At 35.2% G+C, this 25,444-nt stretch overlaps 2 protein-coding genes across 8 annotated transcripts; both read left to right on the top strand.

Annotated features, from left to right (window-relative positions):
• Positions 1–754: 754 nt before the first annotated feature.
• On the top strand, positions 755–5,698 carry LOC113693793 (uncharacterized). 2 transcript variants are annotated; one of them, XM_027212488.2, is made up of 2 exons: positions 755–3,151; positions 5,478–5,698. In XM_027212488.2, the coding sequence occupies exon 1, from the start codon at positions 952–954 to the stop codon at positions 2,878–2,880; it is 1,929 nt and encodes a 642-aa protein (XP_027068289.1). In that variant the 5' UTR covers positions 755–951; the 3' UTR covers positions 2,881–3,151; positions 5,478–5,698. The 2 variants fall into 2 exon arrangements, with proteins under 2 accessions (XP_027068289.1, XP_027068287.1); XM_027212486.2 differs by having other exon boundaries at positions 5,123–5,698.
• A 2,849-nt stretch (positions 5,699–8,547) lies between these two features.
• LOC113693792 (uncharacterized) lies at positions 8,548–14,625 on the top strand. Of its 6 annotated transcripts, XM_027212485.2 has the most exons (4): positions 8,548–8,761; positions 8,901–11,140; positions 13,721–13,994; positions 14,097–14,625. In XM_027212485.2, the coding sequence occupies exon 2, from the start codon at positions 8,983–8,985 to the stop codon at positions 10,624–10,626; it is 1,644 nt and encodes a 547-aa protein (XP_027068286.1). In that variant the 5' UTR covers positions 8,548–8,761; positions 8,901–8,982; the 3' UTR covers positions 10,627–11,140; positions 13,721–13,994; positions 14,097–14,625. The 6 variants fall into 6 exon arrangements, 4 of the variants coding, with proteins under 4 accessions (XP_027068286.1, XP_027068284.1, XP_071909343.1 ...); XM_027212483.2 differs by having other exon boundaries at positions 8,548–11,140; XM_072053242.1 differs by having other exon boundaries at positions 8,548–11,140; positions 14,089–14,625.
• The last annotated feature ends 10,819 nt before the right edge of the window (positions 14,626–25,444 follow it).

The raw sequence follows: 25,444 nt of genomic DNA, 5'->3' as shown, positions 1-25,444 counted from the left end.
AATTTGTCAAAAACTTATGTACGGATCAAATTTAATTAATGTGATTTGTAAGGGATGTAAAAATACACACTTTTAAAAGTAAAGGACGAAAAAATCATTTTACAAATATATGAGAAATGTTTTGAACGATTTTCCCTTACCAAAACCATATTGAGTTACTATGGATATGCTTCTTTTTCTTCACTTATTGATTATTGAGGTAATTTCACAAACCTCTTTTGAGGTTTGCCTTAATATCATTTAATATTCTTGTAATTTCAAAAATCTCTCTTACCTCCCCTTAATTGACATGTTTTTTAACATTTCATAGATGAGAAGAGATAATAATTTACTTTGATTTGTACCATTTTGTTATTCTTTATATAAATATTAGAGTAGCAATTAAGATTAAAATAAACCTAATAGGCAAAAGGCAAATTGGAAGAGATGTAAGTGCGATAAAGAGAAGTTGCAGCAGATAAGTAATTTTATAATTTTGCGATGATTAATACTCCAAATCTAAGATTATCCAGACAAAATAAGAAACATGAGTTCAATGACAAAAGAAGTAACTTAGAGAGAAAATTAGTAAAAGATATTGTAGCAAATCATAACAAGTTCTAATATTAAAAGGTACTCTTATAATTCATCAGCTCATTTAAGGGATTACAGCAAGGAGGCAACAATCATCAGGATTTCAAAAGCGAAAGAAATCTAAATAAGCCACATTTGCTTCTAATGCCCATATGATGTGCTTCTAATATGCTTGGTAATAGCAGTCTCAAAAGTTCCCTACATTTTATTGCTACAGAATAGTAAAAAAAAAGTCATATAGTTTTGTCAATTTGTTACCCATGCTAGAAATCTTGTCAAAACAAACGAGTCACAAATGAAGAAGAGACCTATCAGTCTCCTCTCTCCGCTCCTCATGAATTTTTGTAGCTGAACTCCGACGGGAAGACCATCAAGAAGATGAAGAAAAGGCCTTTCTCAGTCGTCTGTGATGCTCATCTCCGCCACAAATCAGAGGCAGGAGGTACTGCTACTCTTTCATTTCTTTCTCCGAGAAACTCCACCCTTATTCAAAACCCACAATCAGCTTCTAGTTCTGCTGCTTCTCATGCCTATAGTACTGGTAGTACAATTAGTAATCATCACCTTAAATCTGACAGTATTGTTCATTATGGGTCTCGGGGATTGAGGAGTAATATCGATAGTATCAGCAATCTTGGTGAAGCTCTGGGCTTTTACAAGCAGATGGTCCGGATGAGACCTGTGCCTAGCGTTGTTCATTTCACTCAATTGCTGGGTCGTATTGTTAAGATGAAGCAATATTTGGTGGTTCTTTCTCTTTACAGAGATATGGCTGAGTTAGGATGCATTCCGCTTAATGAATACACGCTTAATATTGTGATTAACTGTTACTGCTTCTTGGGTAAAGTGAATTTTGGGTTTTCTATATTTGGTAGCTTCTTCAAGCGAGGTATTTTGCCCGATACGGCCACCTTTAATACTCTGCTCAAAGGACTCTTTTGGGAACACAAAATTCATGAGGCACAAGGATTGTTCAAGAAAATAATATATGAAAAGCTATGCATGCCTAATGAAATTATGTATGGGACCGTCATAGACGGGCTTTCTAAGGCTGGGAACACTAGCATGGCCATTCAAGTCCTTAGATTCATGGAAAAAGGAGGAAGGTGCGGGCCTGATACAGCTGCTTACAACACTATTATCGACGGGTTGTGCAAGGATAAAATGATGGATCAAGCTCTCTCCCTTCTGCATGAGATGATTGAGAAAGGAATTGCCCCGGATGTCATCACTTACAATTGTTTGGTCCGGGGTCTGTGCAATTTAAGTAAATGGAAGGACGTTGAAAAGCTCTTGACTGAGATGAAGGCTTATAGTATTGCTCCTGATGTTATTACTTTTAATATTCTTATTGATGCACTGTGTAAGGAAGGACAGTTAGAAGGTGCAGAGGAGGTACTGAAATTCATGATTGAGCAAAATCGGAAGCCTGATAGTGTTACATATAATGCATTGATGGATGGGTACTGTTTACAGGGCCGAATGGACGAAGCAAAGATAGTTTTTGATAAAATGGCTGCTGACGGCCTTAGTCCTGATGTTCAAAGCCATAATATATTGATCCACGGCTATATGAAGAAAATGAAAGTGGAAGCAGCCATGAGTCTCTTCCGAGAGATCCGACATAAAGGGTTAACACCGAATGTTGTTACCTATACCACTGTCCTGCAGGGTTTATTTAGTGCCGGGAGGTATCTTACAGCAATTGAAGTTTTCAACGAGATGGAAGCTGCTGGCTTAAAACCTGATTTTCACACTTACTGTGTGTTGTTGAATGGTTTATGCAAGAATTCACATGCTGAGGAAGCACTTCAATTTTTGCACAAGATGGAAGTTGATGGAGTAGATTGTCAGATACCCATGTACAACACCGTCCTTGATGGATTATGCAAATGTGGGAAGCTTGACAGTGCCCGACATCTTTTCTATAGTCTCTTCTCTAAAGGATTGGATCCTAATGTTATAACGTATAGCACGATGATAAATAGCCTCTTTTCAGAAGGATTACTACAGGAAGCCAAAGAGTTTATTAAGAAAATGGAAGAAAATGGTTGCACTCCTGATCGAATTACATTTAATATTATTGTTCAAGGACTTCTTAAGGCTGGCGAATTTAATGATGCAGTGGTATGTTTTGATGAAATGGATAGGAAAGGATTCTTGCTGCATTTGTCTACTTTTTCATTTTTACTAGATTCATACAGAGATAGTGGAAACGATCCCTCTCTTTTTAAGGTGATAGAGAAGTTTGCACCAAAGATGTGTAATGGAAGTCTAAATATTGGAAAAGGGGGATCTTATACTTAATTGGCTTCATTTGGGGCCTCTGGATATTCCGCTGCTTTTTTTGGCTCCTAGCATTTAATCATCCAAAGGTATATGATGGAGATTCGCAGTTGATATTGTTAGTAGCATATATCCTTTTGGTCTCAAAAAGTTTATCAACAGTCCTTGGAGGAGCAGTCTTTGAGCATATTCTAGAGATTTGAAGATTAAATACTTGCATGGTGGTAAGCGACAATGTGTTAGAAGCTCTCTCATGACTACAGACGCCTGCCTGTTTTCAATGCATTTCATGGTTTGTACTCTGTGATCACGCCTCTCTCATCACTTTCTCAAAATTTTATGCCTAATTGTCTCGATGGCTCACATTGTCTGTATTGAGTCACTCTTATGTATGCTTACTTTATACATGATAGCTTGTCCATGTAATTGTCATGTCGGGTTACTAAATTGCAGCTTAATTTATCTTCTTATACAGACATTGTTCGCATGGCAGTTGCAAAATTATCAAATTAAGTGAGAAAAAAAACCGGGGTTGTGAATGAAAGTCATTGTACTGTAGAATTCACTTTCTCCAACTAAACTTGACTGCCACTTTTTCGAGTCTTCTTTGTTTGAGTGCGTGTTCTAATTCTTCCCATATACATCCCTGCCCTCCCCTTAGACATGAAATTAGCTCACAAGTCCCTGAAGTTACGGATTGAAGATCAGAGAAAGTGTAACTAGCATTAACACCCAGAAGTTTTTACCTCCTGTGATAATCGGAAATTGCATTCTGTGAATTTTAGAGGTTACAAAGTATTTTTTGGTTGATTTTGGTGCCTAAAGTTTGCAAGTGACGAGCACAATTAATGTCCTAAATAAAATCAGTTTTGTATTAGGGCCATTAACTTCTGATTTTTTGTCACACATTTATTAACCATTTACACGTCATGAACTACTGATACACCTTTTGGAAGGCAAAGGATGCCCTCCAGCCAAAGACTGAAGGGCAGCCGTGGCATAGCAGCTCTCTATCTGCTTGTTCTGGTTGAAGAGCAGCTATGGTTAAACTATTAAACTTGAATTCCCTTGTATCTTCTTTACCTGAGGGTTTTTCCCCCCGGGAATTTTTCTGAGCTACATGCACATTGCAGGCACATTTCTGAACTTTCTGCTCCCTTTCTCTAGAATGAGGTGATAAGCATGCTGGAATATTTAGATTTTGTCATGTGTAGTTATCTGTGAGTGGAGAAGATAGAAGTAAGTTTGACTTTGTTGTTACCTACAGCATCTTCTATTCTATTATGGACGAAAAATACTTCTCTTTCCCTTTCTGAATTTTGTGAGAGAAGATAGAAGAGCTTACTTTGTTGTTAGCATAATCAGAAGCCATTGGATGCAGAGGGGGCTGCTTTTGTTGCTCAAAGTTCTGGCCTACATCATCTTCTATTCTTTCATTATGCCAAAAACGCTTCTCTAATATACTGGACATGCTCAGTGGAGCAGCATCAAGATGTTGAGTTTATCGCCCATACCATATAGTAATTGCATTGTTTATCTTAAATATTATTGTCCAAGGACTTATCAAGGCTAGTGAATTTGATGATTCAGCGGTTTATTTTGAAGAAATGGATTTAGGGAGGATTCTCACTGCAAGTATCTACTTTTGCCTTTTTACTAGATTCGTTCAGAGATAGTGGAAATGATCCATTCCTTCTTAAGATAGTTGCGAAGTTTGCTCCAAAAATGTGCAATAACAGTCTAAATGTTGGAGAAGGGGGATCTTATACTTAATTGGCTCCATTTAGGATCTCTGGATATTTCACTCTTTTCTTTTGCCCCTTTTTTATTTGATTTTGCTCTTTAGATGCTCTTCTCCGTCCTTTTTAAAGACATCTTAGGTATCCAGCCATACAAAGTTGTTGAGTTTTTACTTGATATAGATTCAGATAGTCAATGTAGTATATTCGACTTGAAATATTTAAACATGGTGAACATTCTAACTTCAATAAGAGGGCAGTGTAAATGTCTCTAAATCACAGGTCCAAGCAGAAATTTTTACTATTATCAGTTCGACTTGTTTTAACAGTCTCTGCTTTTTCCTATTTTGCGGTTGGTTCTTTAAAATAACTCTTTCAACGCTTATGTTCTGCTTTAGTTCTTTAAGTTTGTCTCTTAATCACATGCACTGCAGAAGCAAGTTTCGGTATGCTAAGATTGAACTCAAACGATAAATATTTGACTCTATCACTGATGATGACAGTATTGCTACGTGTGGATGCAGATGGAAGGGTGCAATTTTTGTAACCTTAGTGAGTGGTGAATTAATTAATTAAAGTTGGCGCTGAAGTATGCTATCATCACAGATCTGGATTGGCCATGAAATTTGACCCCCAAAAAAAAAAATGCAGAAGTGTGGTCTGAGCATCTAAACTTTCAAAGCATTCTTCTGTGCCTGTGTCTTTCTGCAACCACTCATTTCTTGGTGTCTGTTTCTTTTAGGTTTTCTTCATGTGTTCTGAGTGTAAGTTTGACAGCCTGATGCTAGTCGAGTTCTGTTTACATTTGGTAAGAAATGGAATGACTTTGTAGCCTATGAAAAAAGAAGATGGAACCTGATGAATGCTATTTCATTACAGGGATACATTAATTCAAGAATGGGACAAACAGAAATGTCAGAACAGGCACGTCATAGGATGAAAGCACATAGGATTAGAGCAAAGCAAAAGCTAGTTGAACACACTTGATATTTATGAAATGCTACTGAATCTGTGATGTAGTAGCATTTTTCTTTTCCTTCTCTTTGTACACCTAATTTACACTAAATTTATTATATGAATTCACACACTCACATTTATCACACTCGTGTACTTGGGCACTTTAACAAATCAATAACAATCCTGCCAAAAAAATTAACACCTGAGAGCTCTTGACTGATGCCAATTGGGCAACCATTAGTGGAACCTGTAGTTATGAAGGGTAACATTGTAATTTACCATAATGCAAATAAAATATGTTTTACTGAAAAATGTTTTTGACAAAAGTTTCATATAATTCTTGAAAATAAAATTTATGTTGTTTCACAATAAATTCAAAATTCTCTCAATATTTATTTTTGTATTTTATGTTTTCAATAGGGATTTAGTAAGTTCTATTGTTAATTTTTTCCATAATGCATTACAAATATCCTTGTTTTGTCTTAATACCTTGTTAAAAATATAAAGAATAAATACTAATGTCTTTAGTCCCAAAGAATAAAAAGCAAATCAGTCTCTAAAGTGGATTAGTCAATTTGGTATGCAGAAACCCTTTTTTTGGTTGAGCAATGTTTTCAAAGTTTTATTATTTTTCCTTTTTGTTTAAGTGCACTTTTATTGAATTCTCTATATCAAAACAAGATAACAAATGAAATATCACCAAAAATTGATGATTATATTTATTTGCTATATTAAAAAGATGTTGATATGCTTATTCACACTTAAAATACCTGCTGTGTACCAAGATCAGATATGCCTTTTATAGAGTAATGTACTTGATAAGACCAAAAACAAGGTAGAAGATATTAGCACTTCAAAAAAAGTTTTAGACCCTCCATCTTTCTTTTATATTGTTTGAATTAAAAATTTTGCTCCTACTCCTACGGGGTGGGGGGGGGGGGAATCTACTCCATGGGAAGACCCAATTGAGCCGGGGAAAGCTGACGGGGATAGAACTACCATCAGATCAGACGAATGCATCACACACCAATATGAATTTAGAATAAATCTCATATTGAGGCACATTGATGGGAGGCAAGGTTTGAATCCTTGACCTCCCACCCTACAATTAATGTAATGACCAATTCCTCTGGAGGGAGTTGGTTTTTTCTTTCAGCTCAAAATGCTCAAAACATCCTATGATACTCGTATAAGATTGAAATTCATGATATAGCGCTATGAAATTGAGGATTCTATGAATTCAATAAAGGCATCTATTTTACACGTAAACCATCCTAAGGTTCAACAATTTTATTAATTTCCCTTTAAATAATTCACCATAAACTTGAGTTTCAACAATTCCTTTAAATAATTCACCATAAACTTGAGGTTCAACAATTATATTAATCTCTCCTAAAGACAATACTGCAATTATGCAAGAAATTAAACAAGAGTCAAATTGAACAAATTAATTAAGCACTAAACTTTTGCAATAGAATATTATACGCTTAGTCTTACATACATTGACTCTGCAGCAAACGTAGAGAAAAAACAGCACCTTCATAGGGATTTTCTAAATTTTAATAGTAGTGGTGATAAACAAATCAACCAAGGATGAAAGTGAATATTGTTTTGTAGGCTGGGATTTGGAGGGAGGAAGGAGTTTTGGCTACTAGGATTAGGAAATTGGGTATAGGTTTGCACTAATGGAAGTGATTGAGGTGTTCGGTAGATATGAAAGAAATAGAACTAGTGAGAATTTAGAGATGAAAAAAAAGACATTGTTGTGTGACTAATACTAAATGAGGGGCATATTTGTCGATTTCAGTAATATAAAAGAAAATTAGAGTACTGCTGTTTTACCTGGAATGTTATTATCATTTGACTAATAAAAATTGCCTTAAAAAATTAGCAAATTCAGTCCAAACTGAAATTATTATTATTATTTTTTTGTCATTCATCGAGATAATTGGTTATATTAAAAAAAAAAAGCATGTTTTTTCTATGTTTAAGTATGACTTTTATTAAAGTACATTAGAACTAGTGATTAACTGCTTTTATAATGCTAAATAACAATTTACACTTGTTTGGATTGTGATTTTTTTGCAGAAATTTTTTTTCATTTTTCGTGAAAATATTTTCCAATCACTATTTTATCTCACATACTTCAAATTGTTATATTACATTTTTCATCAAAACTCCTAAAAATTAGCAATCCAAGTAGGTATTTTCGACAATAATTGAAGAACAACAATGTCATTGTACTAGTAGTTTGGTTAGAGCAACTTTTCTACACATTTTCGTGGGCGGTAAACTGCATATCTTCAAGATTCATGGTAATAAAGTGTGATTTCTCCAAATATTCAGGGGTAAACTGCAATTTGCACACTAACCTTTATAACTAGTACTGTTTTCGGTAACAAACTTTTACTGCTACTTGAATTAATGAAGGGCTAATTACCAAAACCATGACAGGGACATGCTTCTTTTGCTTCACTTGTTGATTATTGGGATAATTTCACAAACTTCATTGGAGGTTTGCCTTAATATCATTTAATATTCTTGTGATTTCAAAAACCTCTCTTAGCTCCCTTTGATTGACATGTTTTGTAATATTGTCACCTCTTACGTATAAAAAAATTCATAGATGAGGAGAAATAATAATTTATATCTGTTTGTACCCTTTTGTTATTCTTTATATAAATATTAGAGCAGCAATTAAGACTAAAATAAACCTAATAGGCAAAAGGCAAATTGGAGCAGATGTATGTACAATAAAGAGAAGTTGCAGCAGATAATTACTTTTACAATTTTGCGCTAATTAATACTCCAAATCTAGGATTGTCAAGACAAAATAAGAAACACAAGTTCAATGACAAAATGAGCAATTTAAAGAGGAAATTAATAAAAGATATTGTAGTAAATTAGAACAAGTTATAATATTAAAAGATACTTTTATAATTCACCAACTCATTTAATATAAAGAATTGATATTATTGATTACAGCGAGAAGGCCACAGTCATCAGGATTTCAAAAGCCAAAGAAATCCGAATAAGCCACATTTGCTTCTAATGCCAATTTGATATGCTGCCTATGATAGAAATCTCGTCACAAACGATAGAATCTTTGTAGCTGAACTCGGACGGGAAGACCATCAAGAAGATGAAGAAAAGGCCTTTCTCAGTCGTCTGTGATGCTCATCTCCGCCGCAAATCAGGGGCAGGAGGTACTGCTACTCTTTCATTTCTTTCTCCAACAAACTCCACCCTTATTCAAAACGCACAATCAGCTTCTAGTTCTGCTGCTTCTCATGCCTATAGTACTGGTAGTACAATTAGTAATCATCACCCTAAATCTGACAGTAGTGTTCGTTCCGGGTCTCGGGGATTGAGGAGTAATATCGATAGTATCAGCAATCTTGATGAAGCTCTGGGCTTTTACAAGCAGATGGCTCGGATGAGACCTCTGCCTAGTGTTGCTCATTTCAATAGACTGCTGGGTCGTATTGTTAAGATGAAGCAATATTTGGTGGTTCTTTCTCTTTACAGAGATGAGGCTGAGTTGGGATGCATTCCGCTTGATGAATACGCGCTTAATATTGTGATTAACTGTTATTGCTTCTTGGGTAAAGTGCATTTTGGGTTTTCTATATTTGGTGGCTTCTTCAAGCGAGGTATTTTGCCCAATACGGCCACCTTTAATACTCTGCTTAAAGGACTCTTTTGGGAACACAAAATTCATGAGGCACAAGGATTGTTCAAGAAAATAATATATGAAAAGCTATGCGTACCCAATAAAATTACGTATGGGACTGTGATAGATGGGCTTTCTAAGGCTGGGAACACTAGCATGGCCATTCAAGTCCTTAGATTCATGGAAAAAGGAGGACGGTGCAGGCCTGATACAGTTGCTTACAGCACTATTATCGACGGGTTGTGCAAGGATAAAATGATGGATCAAGCTCTCTCCCTGTTACACGAGATGATTGAGAAAGGAATTGCCCCCGATGTCATCACTTACAATTGTTTGGTCCGGGGCCTGTGCAATTTAAGCAAATGGAAGGACGTTGAAAAGCTCTTGACTGAGATGAAGGCTTATAATATTGTTCCAAATGTTATTACTTTTAGTATTCTTATTGATGCACTATGTAAGGAAGGACAGTTAGAAGGTGCAGAGGAGGTACTGAAAATCATGATTGAGCAAAATCAGAAGCCTGATAATGCTACATATAGCGCGTTGATGGATGGGTACTGTTTACAAGGCCGAATGGATGAAGCAAAGATAGTTTTTGATAAAATGGCTGCTAGCGGCCTTAATCCTGATGTTCAAAGCCATAGTATATTGATCAATGGTTATATGAAGAAAATGAAAGTGGAAGCAGCCATGAGTCTCTTCCAAGAGATCCGACATAAAGGGTTAACACCGAATGTTGCAACTTATAACACTGTCCTGCAGGGTTTATTTAGTGTGCGGAGGTATCTTACAGCAGTTGAAGCTTTCGACGAGATGCGAGCTGCTGGCATAAAGCCTGATTTTTACACTTACTGTGTGTTGTTAAATGGTTTATGCAAGAACTCACATGTTGAGGAAGCACTTCAATTTTTGCACAAGATGGAAGTTGATGGAGTAGATTGTCATATAACAATGTACAACATCGTCCTTGATGGATTATGCAAATGTGGGAAGCTTGACAGCGCCCGGCATCTTTTCTATGGTCTCTCTTCTAAAGGATTGGATCCTAATGTTTCAACATATAGCACGATGATAAATGGCCTCTTTTCAGAAGGTTTCCTACAGGAAGCCAAAGAGTTTATTAAGAAAATGGAAGAAAATGGCTGCACTCCAAATCTAATTACATTTAATATTATTGTTCAAGGACTTCTTAAGGCTGGTGAATTTAATGATGCAGTGGTTTATTTTGATGAAATGGATAGGAGAGGATTCTGGCTGTATTTGTCTACTTTTTCACTTTTACTTGATTCATACAGAGATAGTGGAAATGATCCCTCTATTTTTAAGATAATTGAGAAGTTTGCTCAAAAAATGGGTAATGGAAGTCTAAATACTGGAGAAGGGGGATCTTATCCTTAATTGGCTTCATTTGGGACCTTTGGATATTCTGCTGCTTTTTTTGGCTCCTTGCATTTAATCATCCAAAGGTACATGATGTAGATTCGCAGCTGACATTGTTGTCAGTATCTGTCCTTTTGGTTTCAAAAAGTTTATCAACAGTCCTTGGTGGAGCAATCTTTGAGCATATTCTAGAGATTTGAAGATTTAATGCTTGCATGGTGGTAAGCGACAATGTGTTAGAAGCTCTCTCATGAGTATCAGACGAAAGAGTGTCTGCTTGCCCGTTTTCAATGCATTTCATGGTTTGTACACTTTAATCATCCAAAGGTATATGATGGAGATTCGCAGTTGATATTGTTAGTAGCATATATCCTTTTGGTCTCAAAAAAGTTTATCAACAGTCCTTGGAGGAGCAATCTTTGAGCATATTCTAGAGATTTGAAGATTAAATACTTGCATGGTGGTAAGCGACAATGTGTTAGAAGCTCTCTCATGACTATCAGACGCCTGCCCGTTTTGAATGCATTTCATGGTTTGTACTCTGTGATCACGCCTCTCTCATCACTTTCTCAAAATTTTATGCCTAATTGTCTCGATGGTTCACATTGTCTGTTTGAGTCACTCTTATGTATGCTTACTTGATACATGATAGCTTGTCCATGTAATTGTCATGTCGGGTTACTAAATTGCAGCTTAATTGTTCTTATACAGACATTGTTCGCATGGCAGTTGCAAAATAATCAATTAAGTGACCAAAAAAAAACAGGAGTTGTGGATGAAAGTCATTGTACTGTAGAATTCACTTTCTCCAAATAAACTTGACTGCAATTTTTTCGAGTCTTCCTTGTTTGAGTGCGTGTTCTAATTCTTCCCATATACATCCCTGCCCTTTCCTTAGACATGAAATTAGCTCACAAGTCCCGGAATTTACGGATTAAAGATCAGAGAAAGTGTAACTAGCATTAACGCCCAGAAGTTTTTACCTCCTGTGATAATCGGAAATTGCATTCTGTAAATTTTAGAGGTTACAAAGGGTATGTTTGGTTTTCCATGGAATTGGGATTTAGAATTGGAATTGAAGCCCCAATTCTAAATCTTGTGTTTGGGTACTACCTTTCCGATAGAATTAGAATTGAATTGCAATTCTATATTGATCGAATTCCACGGTTTCAATTCTTTGACTAGACCAAAGAATTCCAATTCCAATTCTACGGCCAGACTCCCATTCGGATCAACGCGCGGACTTTAAATGGATAAAAACTCCAAAACGGGTCAACTATAAAGCTGGATTAAAAGAAAACAAAGCTGGCTTCTTTCTCTCTCTTCATGAGCGGATCGCCATATCTACCCTAATCTGCTCTAGCGTTCTTTCCCGACGCTGCCTCCTCCTTTTCCTAACACCTCTCCCAGAACCCCTCCAGGCCTTTCCTACTCCTTCTCTCCTCTGCAGCATCGAGTGGGTGAAATTTACAGATTGAGTTATATTTTGGTCTCCTTTCTTTCGTTTCCTATCTATCTTGAATTGTGCCTCCCACCTTTACCTTTGCCATTACTTCCATTGCTGTCACCATCGCCATCGCATCCTCTCATCCTCACTCTCCTTCCACTCCTTCAATTCTCAATTCTCGACAAATTCAGGATTTATGATGGTATATTCACATTTAAATTTCTGCCAATCAAAGATTGATTATTTTGGGTTGTTCCTCTGATAATGTTTGCCATTAATGTTATAAATTTACTACTATTTTTTTGCTTCTAATTCAACGTTGGGACGAGGATAGAAAAAAAAGTAGTACTCTGTTTCCCTGTTCTTTTTTATTTCATTTTAATTAGTTAGTGTGGTCCCTAGTTTTTAGATGGTTCTCTTTTTATTAGGAATAATTAAAAATGTTTGTGGTGATGAAGATGAAAGGTTGAATATGTATATATCATCCTTTGAAAAGGTTTTGAAGGTTTTGAGATGCATTTTCTGGTAATAATAGCTACAACTTTCTGGCTATTTCAAGTATGCATTTTCTTATATAATTTTCTTTAATGTTTGTTACCAATTGCTGGTGAAGTAGTTGTGAAATATTTTATTAGATGCTGATGCGGGTTCATCTCCATGTGTTTTTGAAATTAGCATGAAAAATGGGAAAAGGGGTTTTTTTATTTTTCTATATTCTTTGCTTGTTGATCATTGCGGATCGGAAAAATTGAGGAATTTACTTGTTAGGGAAACTTTTTGTATTTTTAGTATGAAAATGAATAATATTTGTATATTGCAGGAGTGGAAAAAACAAACTAATAACAGAAAAGATCAAGAAAACTTGGTGGAATTGGACAGATTTTCAACTGAATGGAACTACTAAATTGCTAAGCTTGCTTAGCTCCTATTATTTATGATGGTCGAGTGAGATATTATGTTCTGCCATGTCTGCTGGTCTTGGTTTTGTTATTACGCTTTGATTGGTACAATGGAATTACACTTGCATTTTTTAGGAACATTGTCTTCTGATGACTACTAGTTGTAGTTGTGTAAGTAGCATGCCAGTCAATAGCCACTGTTTCTACTTAAGACTGCTTAACTTTCTTATCACCAATGTGTTGCCATTCAGTAATGTGAAAATGTAACTTTAAATGAAGAATATGTGCACAATTTTACTACTGTAGGGGACAAATTTACCTTCCATTCTTGATTTTGGCTTGGAATGTTCACTTTCTTCATTTTACAGATTGTTGATGTTTATTTTCTGGATTTATAAGTTTTAATTTTCTTTTGCTAAGTTCTGAATTATGATGACCAGTTTATTTCTTTTATCAGTTATTAAGCTAGTAGATCAATTTAGCCTAAAAATAATAGTAATAAAGAAGCTAGCAAATCATTTGTTGGATACAGAAAAGAATGCCCGAGAAGTATGAGTCTTGTCTTCATTTGCATTCCATATTCAATTTGTCTAAACATGTGATTATCCCACAAAGTTATTTCTTCTTTTGCTGGCTAAGAATGTCCATTCTGCTTGTAAACATGTGATTGTTGACTTTTACATTTTTGCTGGACTGATCATGACCTATACTTTCTTTAGGTGGATTGTGAGGTAATTTGCTTTCATCATTTGAATCTTGCTTTCAGGTCTTTCAGTTTGCGACTTAAAGGTGCAAAACATGTTGTATATGGCTTGATGTTTGTTTGGTGTCGATAGACAACTAGACCCTTAAATATGGCAGCAAGTTGTGAGAATATATGATCTTGAGCATTCTTGCAAAAGGTCGAAGAAGCTCTCTTGTAGGGACTGGAGCAACTTCACTTGTACAACCATGAACCATGTGATTAATATCAGATTATTTCACTGGATTTACATATGGGTTTATGCATGCATAATATCTGTTTATGCATGTGGATTTGTGTACGTTTGGCTGCACACCTCTCTACTGATAATTTTCTCTTTAAAAATCAATGAATTGCACAAGATGAGATATTTATGGTTTGTTGGTAACAAGTGATGCAGGTTTTTGTTCAAAACTGTTCTTGAAGTTTTGGGTCAAACGTATCTGCATCCGTAGTAGTTTGCAGGTGGCTGCTGAGCGTGTCCTTGTTCTGAATACTGTGAGATCCAAGCTGCCTGTCGCATTTACTACTACGGATGATGCCAAAGATTCTGTAAAGGAGGAAATTCGCTTGAGGTGAAAACTTTCTGAAAATTTTTGACCATGGGCTTATGTTTTGCTTATCTCTGAAGATTGCTGTTAGAGAAGAGAGTCCAGGACAAAGTGGCAGCGCGTCACCTTTCAATACTAGTGGAATGAAACATCCCAAAACTGGGTTTATACAGTTGAAGCATTTGATCAAGAGTTTTTGTTACATATGAAGGATTTATTTGTAACTGATTGTTTTCTTATCTTTTTCTTTCATGAAATTTTGCTTCTTGATTTTGTAGTTATTGTCACATGAGTGAAAAATTGCTTCAAACTTTTCCTCTCTCATAGTTTTATCATGCCATTGGTACTTAATGGAGGAGTTTGAGTTTTAGTTGTGCATAGCTATTATGATGGATGAAATCTTTTTTGAATTTTGCATAAGTATTAGAAATAAGAAAGAATTTTGCTTTATTAAATATATATCAAAACACAGTTGAAAATACCACGGCTGAGATGGGGAAATATTTCTTCACAAAAAGGGATAATGGATCAAAACATGCTAAAGGAAATGCTCACCAAAGAAATTGATATGAGAGTGAGAAAAAATAAATTATTAAAGGCACAAATTGATTTTTTCTTTTAAATCTTTAGTAAAAATTAGCTAAATGTTAGAAAAAAAGAAATTATTATATAGAAAAAAAAAAAGAAAAATTTTATGTAAGCAATTTTCTTGAAAACAATTCTAATTCCTAATGAATTCTTCTCTCATGCAAACAAAGAATTTGGAATTCCAAATAAATTCCGTATCAATTCTATGCATTTCCCAAACGAAAGAATTGAAATGACTTGGAATTCCAATTCATAGAATTCCAATTTTATAGAATTTTGATTCTAATTCAATTCTAATTCTATAGAACCAAACGTACCCAAAGTATTTTTGGGTTGATTTTGGTGCCCAAAGTTTGCAAGCGACGAGCACAATTAAGGTCCAAAATAACATCAGTTTTGTATTAGGGCCATTAACTTCTGAGTTTTTGTCACACATTTATTAACCATTTACAAGTCATGAACTAGTGATACAGCCTTTGGAAGGCAAAGGATGCCCTCCAGCCAAAGACCGAAGGGCATAGCAGCTCTCAGTCCGCTTGTTCTGGTTGAAGAGCAGCTATGGTTAAACTATTAAACTTCAATTCCCTTGTATCTTCTTTACCTGAGGGTTTTTCCCCACGGGGATTTTTCTGAGCTACTAATACACATTGCAGGCACACTTCTGGGCTTTCTGCTCCCTTTCTCTAGAATGAGGTGACAAGCACGCTGGAATATTTAGATTTCGTCATGTGTAGTTATCTGTGAGTGGGGAAGATAGAAGTTTGACTTAGTTGTTACCTACAGCATCTTCTATTCTGTTATAGATGAAAAATGCTTCTCTTTGCCATTCTGAATTTTGTGAGAGAAGATAGATGATGCTTACTTAGTTGTTAGCATAATCAGAAGCCATTAGATGCAGAGGGGGCTGCTTGAATAATGTACCAATATACGATATGCCTTCTATTGAATAATGTACTTGATTAGAATAAGAACAAGATAGAAGATATTATCACTTTAAAAAAAAAAAAAAAAAAAAGTTTTAGACCCTACCTCTCTCTTTTTATATTATTTGAATTGAAAAATTTGGCCCCAAGCTTCTAAGACTATCCTTCAAGCAATTTCTTTTTCCTTTCTTGCACACTTTATGGTTTCGACAACTACACCCTTAATCAACCTCGCAACTAGCCAAGGTTCGGACAAAACCCTTACTATCACCTAAAAATGCTCAGACATCCTTTGATCCTCATATAGGACTGAAATTCATGATATAGTGCTATGAAATTGAGGATTCCATGAATTCAATAATGGCAACTATTTTACAGGTAAACCATCCCAAAAAGAACACAAATTCAGGTACCACAATTTTATTAATCTCCCTTTAAATAATCCACCATAAACTCCTAAAAAGAACCACATCCAAGTTGCACAATTATATTAATATCTCCTAAAGACAGCACTGCAATTATATAAGAAATTAAACAAGAGTAAAATTGAACAAATTAATTAAGCACTAAACTTTTGCAATAGAATGTAATGCACTTAGTCCTACATGCATTTTTTTTTTTTTTTTTTGAAAAATACACGCATTGACTCTGCAGCAAATACAGAGAAAAAAACACCACCTTCACTAGGGAGTTTCTAAATTTTAATAGTAGTGGCAAACGTATCAACCAAGGATAAAAGTGAATATTGTTTTGTGCTGGCAAACGTAGCAATTTACACTTGTTTGGATTGTGAGTTTTCGCAGAAAAATGTTTACGTTTTTCATTAAGATATTTTTCGATCATTTTTTTACCTCACATACATCAAATTACTACAGTATATTTTTCATTAAAAATTTCTAAAAATAGCAATCCAAATAAGTATTTTTGACAATAATTAAGCACAACAATGTCATTGTACTAGTGGTTTGGGTAGAGCAACTTTTCTAAACATTTGATCAGCTTTCATGGGCGGTAAAGTGCATATCTTCAAGATTCATGGTAATAAAGTGTTATTTCTCCAAAAATTCAGGGCTAAACTGCTATTTGCACACTAACTTTTATTACTAGTACTGTTTTCGGTAAGAAACTTTTATTGCAAGTTGTATCGATCAAAGGCAAATTACTAAAAGGGAAAATCGTTTAAAACTTTTCTGACATTTTGTAAAATAATTTTTTTCGTCCCTCACTTTTAAAAGTGTAATTTTACGTCCCTTACAAATTTATATTAGTCAAATTTGGTTCCCATCTAGGTTTCAAACTAGTTTTTGATCGAAATCTGCCACATGCCTTGTCCGTGATAATTTTTTAAAGGCGAAATTATCAAATATAATTTTACATAATTCGATTTATTGTCTCTCACATTTCATAAAATGAATTTTTTAGTCTCTTATATTTCACTAAATGAATTCTTTTCATCATTCACATTTTTCAAAATAGATTTTTCTTATTCCTCATTAATCATGTGTGCGAATAGTTTCTTTTTAAAACCCATGTATATATCTATTTGATTTCACTTGAATAGTACGAATAGCATGTAATATGTCTCTATTTGATTTCACCAAACGAAATTAGAGACATATTACATGCTACTTTGTACTGCTTAGGTGAAATCAAATATATATATATAAATATATATAAATTTTAATAAATTGTTAGTTTTTCACTCATATTCATTTCATTTTACTTGAAATTTGAAAACAAAGAAGACATTTAATTTTAAATATTATTGAGCGTTTATATCGAATTAAATTTGTACAAAAAAATTAAACAAAGGAAAAGTATGACAAAAAAAAAGTAAGTAATAGGTATTTTAAAATTTGAAGACAATCATAACAAGTAATTTAATTGTTGGTCTTAAAATTGACGAGTGAAAACTTTAGATTTAAATTGTAATTTATTAGTACGACTATAGAATTCGAATTATGACCGATTAATTAGATGGTCTTATTATACAACTCAATAAATAAATTATTACCAAAAGAAAAGACCACAAATATTAAATAAGTTCACGTGGTGAGATCACATAGATATATACATGGGTTTAAAACAAAATTATTAGTTTTAAACCCCTATATATATATATATATATATATATATATATATATATATATATATATATATATATCTATTGAATAGAATGTGTACAACTAAGATTAAGCAGTTTATGTGAAATTAAATAAAGATATATTACATATTATTCTTACTGTTCAGGTGAAATCTAATAGATATATACATGAGTTAAAAAAAACCTATTGCACATGATCAATGATGGATGAAAAAATTTATTTTGAAAAATGTGAGGAATGAAAAAATTCATTTTATGAAATGTGAGAGAAAAAACAATTCATTTTTATAAAAATGTTAGGGATGAAAAAATTCATTTTGTGAAATATGAAGGACAATAAATAGAATTATATAAAATTTGATTTGATAATTTTGCCCTAAAAAAATGATCATTTGCAAGGCACATGGTGGATTCCGACAAAAAACTAGTCGAAAACTTAGGTAGGGATCAAATGTGATCAATGTAAATTTGTAAGGGACAAAAAGTCATTTTACAAATATATGAGAAATGTCGAACGATTTTCTCTTCCTAAAACCAGAACGAGGCACTGTGCATATGCTTCTTTTGCTTCACTTATTGATTATTGGGGTAATTTCACAAACCTATTTTGAGGTTTGCCTCATTTAATATCCTTATAATTTCAAAAATCTCTCTTACCTCCTTTGACTGACATCTTTTGTAACATTGTCACTTCTTAATAAAAAATCATAGACGAGGAGGGAAAATAATTTACTTTGATTTGTACCCTTTCGTTATTCTTTATATAGATAGTAGCGCAGCAATTGAGACTAAAATAAACCTAATAGACAAATAAAAAATTGGAAGAGATATAACTGCAATAAAGAGAAGTTGCAGTAGTAGATAAGTGATTTTACAATTTTGCGACAATTAATACTCCAAATCTAATATTAAAAGGCACTCTTATAATTCACCAACTCATTTAATATAAAGAATTAATATTATTGATTTAAGCGAGAAGGCAACAATCATCAGGATTTCAAAAGCGAATGAAAATCCAAATAAGCCTTCTAATATGCTAGGTAATTGTAGCACCAAAAGTTCCCTACATTTTATTGCTACAGTTTCAAAAAAAAAAAAGTCATATTGTTTTGTTAATTGCTATTGGATTTCTAAAAAGATAATATTTTGTCAATATGCTACCTATGAAAGAAATCTCGTCACAAATGATAGAATCCTTGTAGCTGAACTCCGACGGGAAGACCATCAAGAAGATGAAGAAAAGGCCTTTCTCAGTCGTCTGTGATGCTCATCTCCGCCACAAATCAGGGGCAGGAGGTACTGCTACTTGTGCTCTACTCTTTCATTTCTTTCTCCAAGAAACTCCACCCTTATTCAAAACACACAATCAGCTTCTAGTTCCGCTGCTTCTCATGCCTATAGTACTCGTAGTAAAACTAGAAATTGTCCCCCTGAGATTGTTCGTTCTGGGTCTCGGGGATTAAGGAGTGATATTGACAGTATCAGCAATCTTGATGAAGCTCTAGGCTTTTACAAGCAGATGGTCCGGATGAGACCTGTGCCTAGCGTTGTTCATTTCAATATACTGTTGGGTCGTATTGTTAAGATGAAGCAATATTTGGTGGTTCTTTCTCTTTACAGAGATGCGGCTGAGTTGGGATGCATACCGCTTGATGAATACACGCTTAATATTGTGATTAACTGTTATTGCTTCTTGGGTAAAGTGAATTTTGGGTTTTCTATATTTGGTGGCTTCTTCAAGCGAGGTATTGTGCCCGATACGGCCATCTTTAATACTCTGCTCAAAGGACTCTTTCGGGAACACAAAATTCTTGAGGCACAAGGATTGTTCAAGAAAATAATATATGAAAAGCTATGCGTACCCGATAAAATTACATTACGTATGGGACTGTGATAGATGGGCTTTCTAAGGCTGGGAACACTAGCATGGCCATTCAAGTCCTTAGATTCATGGAAAAAGGAGGAAGGTGCAGGCCTGATACAGCTGCTTACAGCACTATTATCGACGGGTTGTGCAAGGATAAAATGATGGATCAAGCTCTCTCCCTGTTACACGAGATGATTGAGAAAGGAATTGCCCCCAATGTCATCACTTACAATTGTTTGGTCCGGGGTCTGTGCAATTTAAGTAAATGGAAGGACGTTGAAAATCTCTTTACTGAGATGAAGGCTTATAATATTGTTCCTGATGTTATTACTTTTAATATTCTGATTGATGCACTATGTAAGGAAGGACAGTTAGAAGGTGCAGAGGAGGTACTGAAAATCATGATTGAGCAAAATCAGAAGCCTGATAATGCTACATATAGCGCATTGATGGATGGGTACTGTTTACAAGGCCGAATGGATGAAGCAAAGATAGTTTGTGATAAAATGGCAGCTAGCGGCCTTAATCCTGATGTTCAAAGCCATAGTATATTGATCAATGGTTATATGAAGAAAATGAAAGTGGAAGCAGCCACGAGTCTCTTCCAGGAGATCCGACATAAAGGGTTAACACCGAATGTTGTTACCTATACCACAGTCCTGCAGGGTTTATTTCGTGAGCGGAGGTATCTTACAGCAATCGAAGTTTTCAATGAGATGCTAGCTGCTGGCATAAAGCCTGATTTTTACACTTACTGTGTGTTATTGGACGGTTTATGCAAGAACTCACATGTTGAGGAAGCACTTAAATTTTTGCACAAGATGGAAGTTGATGAAGTAGATTGTCATATAACAATGTACAGCATCGTCCTTGATGGATTATGCAAATGTGGGAAGCTTGACAGCGCCCGGCATCTTTTCTGTAGTCTCTCTTCTAAAGGATTGGATCCTAATGTTAGAACATATAACACGATGATAAATGGCCTCTTTTCAGAAGGTTTCCTACAGGAAGCCAAAGAGTTTATTAAGAAAATGGAAGAAAATGGCTGCACTCCAAATCTAATTACATTTAATATTATTGTTCAAGGACTTCTTAAGGCTGGCAAATTAAATGATGCAGTGGTTTATTTTGATGAAATGGATAGGAGAGGATTCTGGCTGTATTTGTCTACTTTTTCACTTTTACTTGATTCATACAGAGATAGTGGAAATGATCCCTCTATTTTTAAGATAATTGAGAAGTTTGCTCAAAAAATGGGTAATGGAAGTCTAAATACTGGAGAAGGGGGATCTTATCCTTAATTGGCTTCATTTGGGACCTTTGGATATTCTGCTGCTTTTTTTGGCTCCTTGCATTTAATCATCCAAAGGTACATGATGTAGATTCGCAGCTGACATTGTTGTCAGTATCTGTCCTTTTGGTTTCAAAAAGTTTATCAACAGTCCTTGGTGGAGCAATCTTTGAGCATATTCTAGAGATTTGAAGATTTAATGCTTGCATGGTGGTAAGCGACAATGTGTTAGAAGCTCTCTCATGACTACAGATGCCTGCCCGTTTTCAATGCATTTCATGGTTTTGTACTCTGTGATCACGCCTCTCTCATCACTTTCTGAAAATTTTATGCCTAATTGTCTCGATGGCTCACATTGTCTGTATTGAGTCACTCTTTTGTATGCTTACTTTATACATGATAGCTTGTCCATGTAATTGTCATGTTGGGTTACTAAATTGCAGCTTAATTTATCTTCTTATACAGACATTGTTCGCATGGCAGTTGCAAAATTATCAAATTAAGTGAGAAAAAAAACAGGAGTTGTGGATGTAAGTCATTGTACTGTAGAATTCACATTCTCCAAATAAACTTGACTGCCATTTTTTCGAGTCTTCTTTGTTTGAGTGCGTGTTCTAATTCTTCCCATATACATCCCTGCCCTCCCCTTAGACATGAAATTAGCTCACAAGTCCCTGAATTTACGGATTGAAGATCAGAGAAAGTGTAACTAGCATTAACACCCAGAAGTTTGTACCTCCTGTGATAATCGGAAATTGCATTCTGTGAATTTTAGAGGTTACAAAGTATTTTTGGTTGATTTTGGTGCCCAAAGTTTGCATGCGACGAGCACAATTAAGGTCCAAAATAACATCAGTTTTGTATTAGGGCCATTAACTTCTGAGTTTTTGTCACACATTTATTAACCATTTACAAGTCATGAACTACTGATACACCCTTTGGAAGGCAAAGGACGCCCTCCAGCCAAAGACCGAAGGGCAGCCGTGGCATAGCAGCTCTCAATCCGCTTGTTCTGGTTGAAGAGCAGCTATGGTTAAACTATTAAACTTCAATTCCCTTGTATCTTCTTTACCTGAGGGTTTTTCCCCACGGGGATTTTTCTGAGCTACTAATACACATTGCAGGCACACTTCTGGGCTTTCTGCTCCCTTTCTCTAGAATGAGGTGACAAGCACGCTGGAATATTTAGATTTCGTCATGTGTAGTTATCTGTGAGTGGGGAAGATAGAAGTTTGACTTAGTTGTTACCTACAGCATCTTCTATTCTGTTATAGATGAAAAATGCTTCTCTTTGCCATTCTGAATTTTGTGAGAGAAGATAGATGATGCTTACTTAGTTGTTAGCATAATCAGAAGCCATTGGATGCAGAGGGGGCTGCTTTTGTCGCTCAAAGTTCTGGCCTACATCATCTTCTATTCTTTCATTATGCCAAAAACGCTTCTCTAATATACTGGACCTGCTCAGTGGAGCAGCATCAAGATGTTGAGTTTATCGCCCATACCATATAGTAATTGCATTGTTTATCTTAAACATTATTGTCCAAGGACTTGTCAAGGCTAGTGAATTTGATGATGCAGTGGTTTATTTTGAAGAAATGGATTTAGGGAGGATTCTCACTGCAAGTATCTACTTTTGCCTTTTTACTAGATTCATTCAGAGATAGTGGAAATGATCCATCCCTTTTTAAGATAGTGGAGAAGTTTGCTCCAAAAATGCGCAATAACAGTCTAAATGTTGGAGAAAGGGGATCTTATACTTAATCGGCTCCATTTAGGATCTCTGGATATTTCACTCTTTTTTTTTGCTCCTTTTTTATTTGATTTTGCTCTTTAGATGCTCTTCTCCGTCCTTTTTAAAGACATCTTAGGTATCCAGCCATACAAAGTTGTTGAGTTTTTACTTGATAGAGATTCAGATACTCAATGTAGTATATTTGACTGGAAATATTTAAACATGGTGAACATTCTAACTTCAATAAGAGGGCAGTGTAAATGTCTCTTAATCACAGGCCTAAGCAGAAATTTGTACTATTATCAGTTCGACTTGTTTTAACAGTCTCTGCTTTTTCCTATTTTGCTGTTGGTTCTTTAAAATAACTGTTTCAATGCTTATGTTCTGCCTTAGTTCTTTAAGTTTGTCTCTTAATCACATGCACTGCAGAAGCAAGTTTCGGTATGCTAAGATTGAACTCAAACGATAAATATTTGATTCTATCACTAATCATGACAGTATTGCTACGTGTGAATACAGATGGAAGAGTGCAATTTTTGTAACCTTAGTGAGTGGTGAATTAATTAATTAAAGTTGGCGTTGCAGTATGCTATCATCACAGATCTGGATTGGCCATGAAATTTGACCCCAAAAAAATTGCAGAAGTGTGGTCTGCGCTTCTAAACTTTCAGTGCATTCTTCTGTGCCTGTGTCCTTCTGCTACCACTCATTTCTTGGTGTCTGTTTCTTTTAGGTTTGTTCATGTGTTCTGAGTGAAAGTTTGACAGCCTGATGCCTGTTGAGTTCTGTTTACGTTTGGTAGGAAAGGGAATGAAGAGCCTTAGATTCGGTAAGAAATGGAATGACTTTGTTGCCTATGGAAAAAGAAGATGGAACCTGATGAATGCTATTTCATTACAGGGATACATTAATTCCAGAATGGGACAAACAGAAATATCAGAACAGGCACGTCAAAGAATGAAAGCACATAGGATTAGAGTAAAGCAAAATCTAGTTGAACACGCTTGATATTTTTGAAACACCACTGAATCTGTGATGTAGTAGCTTTTTTCTTTCCCTTCTCTTTGTAATGCTTGTACTCGTTCTAGCACTATACAATAGTAGTAGGTATACTTTGATGACATTAATTATCTGCTATCTTTCTTTGAACATGTTGAATTTTCTTTTTTCCACTTTCTGTCATTGAAAAGAATAGTGTCTGTACGCGATAAAAATTTCAAGTCTGCAAAACGACAAGAAAAAGAAATACACGACAAATATGTACTATATAAACTTAGAAAAATATATAGGTACAATCTCTGGAAGTTTCTCTAACTTATCGAGAGCTTCCTTCGATTCTTCTCCTCGAACATCAATCCAAGGGCTTCGCAGCTTGTTCTTGGATCAACCACCGACTCTTTCAAATCTTGATATGGAAGATTTGAAGGATTTGAAAATACTTGAAGGCTCAAGCCTTGATATGTGGAAGACTTGAGGAGCTTTGAGACCCAGGCCTTCGTAGCTTGAAGCTTCAATACTTGAGTGTATGAGATACTTCTTGATATCTCTGTGTCTCTGTCTGTGTCCCTTGATTTGGTTGAGAGACTCCTATTTATAACTATAGCAAGAGGTAGAGGTTGAGAACCTGTGTACTACCTTACTTGTCTTGCAAGACGTGCAGTCATATTAGAACTGTGCCAGTCAAATATTATCTCTTCATTTTATATTTATTAATAAAGAGATAAGAAATTTATCGATTGGCCAAACTCGTGAGGACACGTGACATGGCGCCGTTTGACTGGCCAAGCTATTGCAGTATATAAGAGGTATATTTGGATTAAATAACTCTAAATATTATCCCTTTAATAAGAAATAAATATTTAGACATTTATCCAATGGACATGTGACATGATATGATCTGGTTGGTGGAGATATCCCTGCAATTTGAATTGATTTGGAACACTTCGCCTTGACACGTGGCAAAATATAATTGGTCATTTAATAACCAATTTTTCCAAGTGTACGTGCCATATGGCAATATCCGATTGGATAAAAATATTTTATAGACCAATGGTAACTTTTGAAATTTAATTAAAATTCCATTGTCTACAAATGCCCCCTCGAAACTTGTTCGTAAATGTTGAAGACCGAAGCAAATTTTGAACGGACAAGTTTTGACATTTTTTTTTGTTTCAACTCGAACACCGTTGATATTTTAGCTTTTCAAATAAAACTCATAAATGGGCTAAATTCCAAGCTTTGCAAACTTTATATCAATGACTTGTTTCATATAGGATAGCTACGTGGAATACCACCAATTCATGCCTTATTGATCTCAATTTCCAAGACCACTAGTGCCAATTAATTTCCAATGTGAAATACTGCCCATTAATCCCGAAGCCGGATTACTCCAATTTGAAGCCTTATAATAAAGTGCGTGAATGGACTTTGCTCTTTGCAATGTCATGGCTTTGAACCGGGCACAGGGTGGCCATGTGGGGTCCAACAATCCATGCAACATTTTTAGTGATATCAATCCCAGAGTCAAAACATGCCAAAGCTTCAAGTCCACCGTGCATCATCAGACAAGCTTCGGTTGCTTCAATTTCCAACATGACTCTCTCGTGGCCCACAAGACTTGTCCTATATCAACCATGATTGATCAATCCCAAAGCCAATTTAGAATTCTAGACGGTAGCAAACTACTTGGCCG

Source organism: Coffea arabica, chromosome 6c, assembly GCF_036785885.1.
Source record: "Coffea arabica cultivar ET-39 chromosome 6c, Coffea Arabica ET-39 HiFi, whole genome shotgun sequence".
NCBI classification, from domain to species: Eukaryota; Viridiplantae; Streptophyta; class Magnoliopsida; order Gentianales; family Rubiaceae; genus Coffea; species Coffea arabica.
This window is presented reverse-complemented; position numbering and strand designations above follow the sequence as displayed.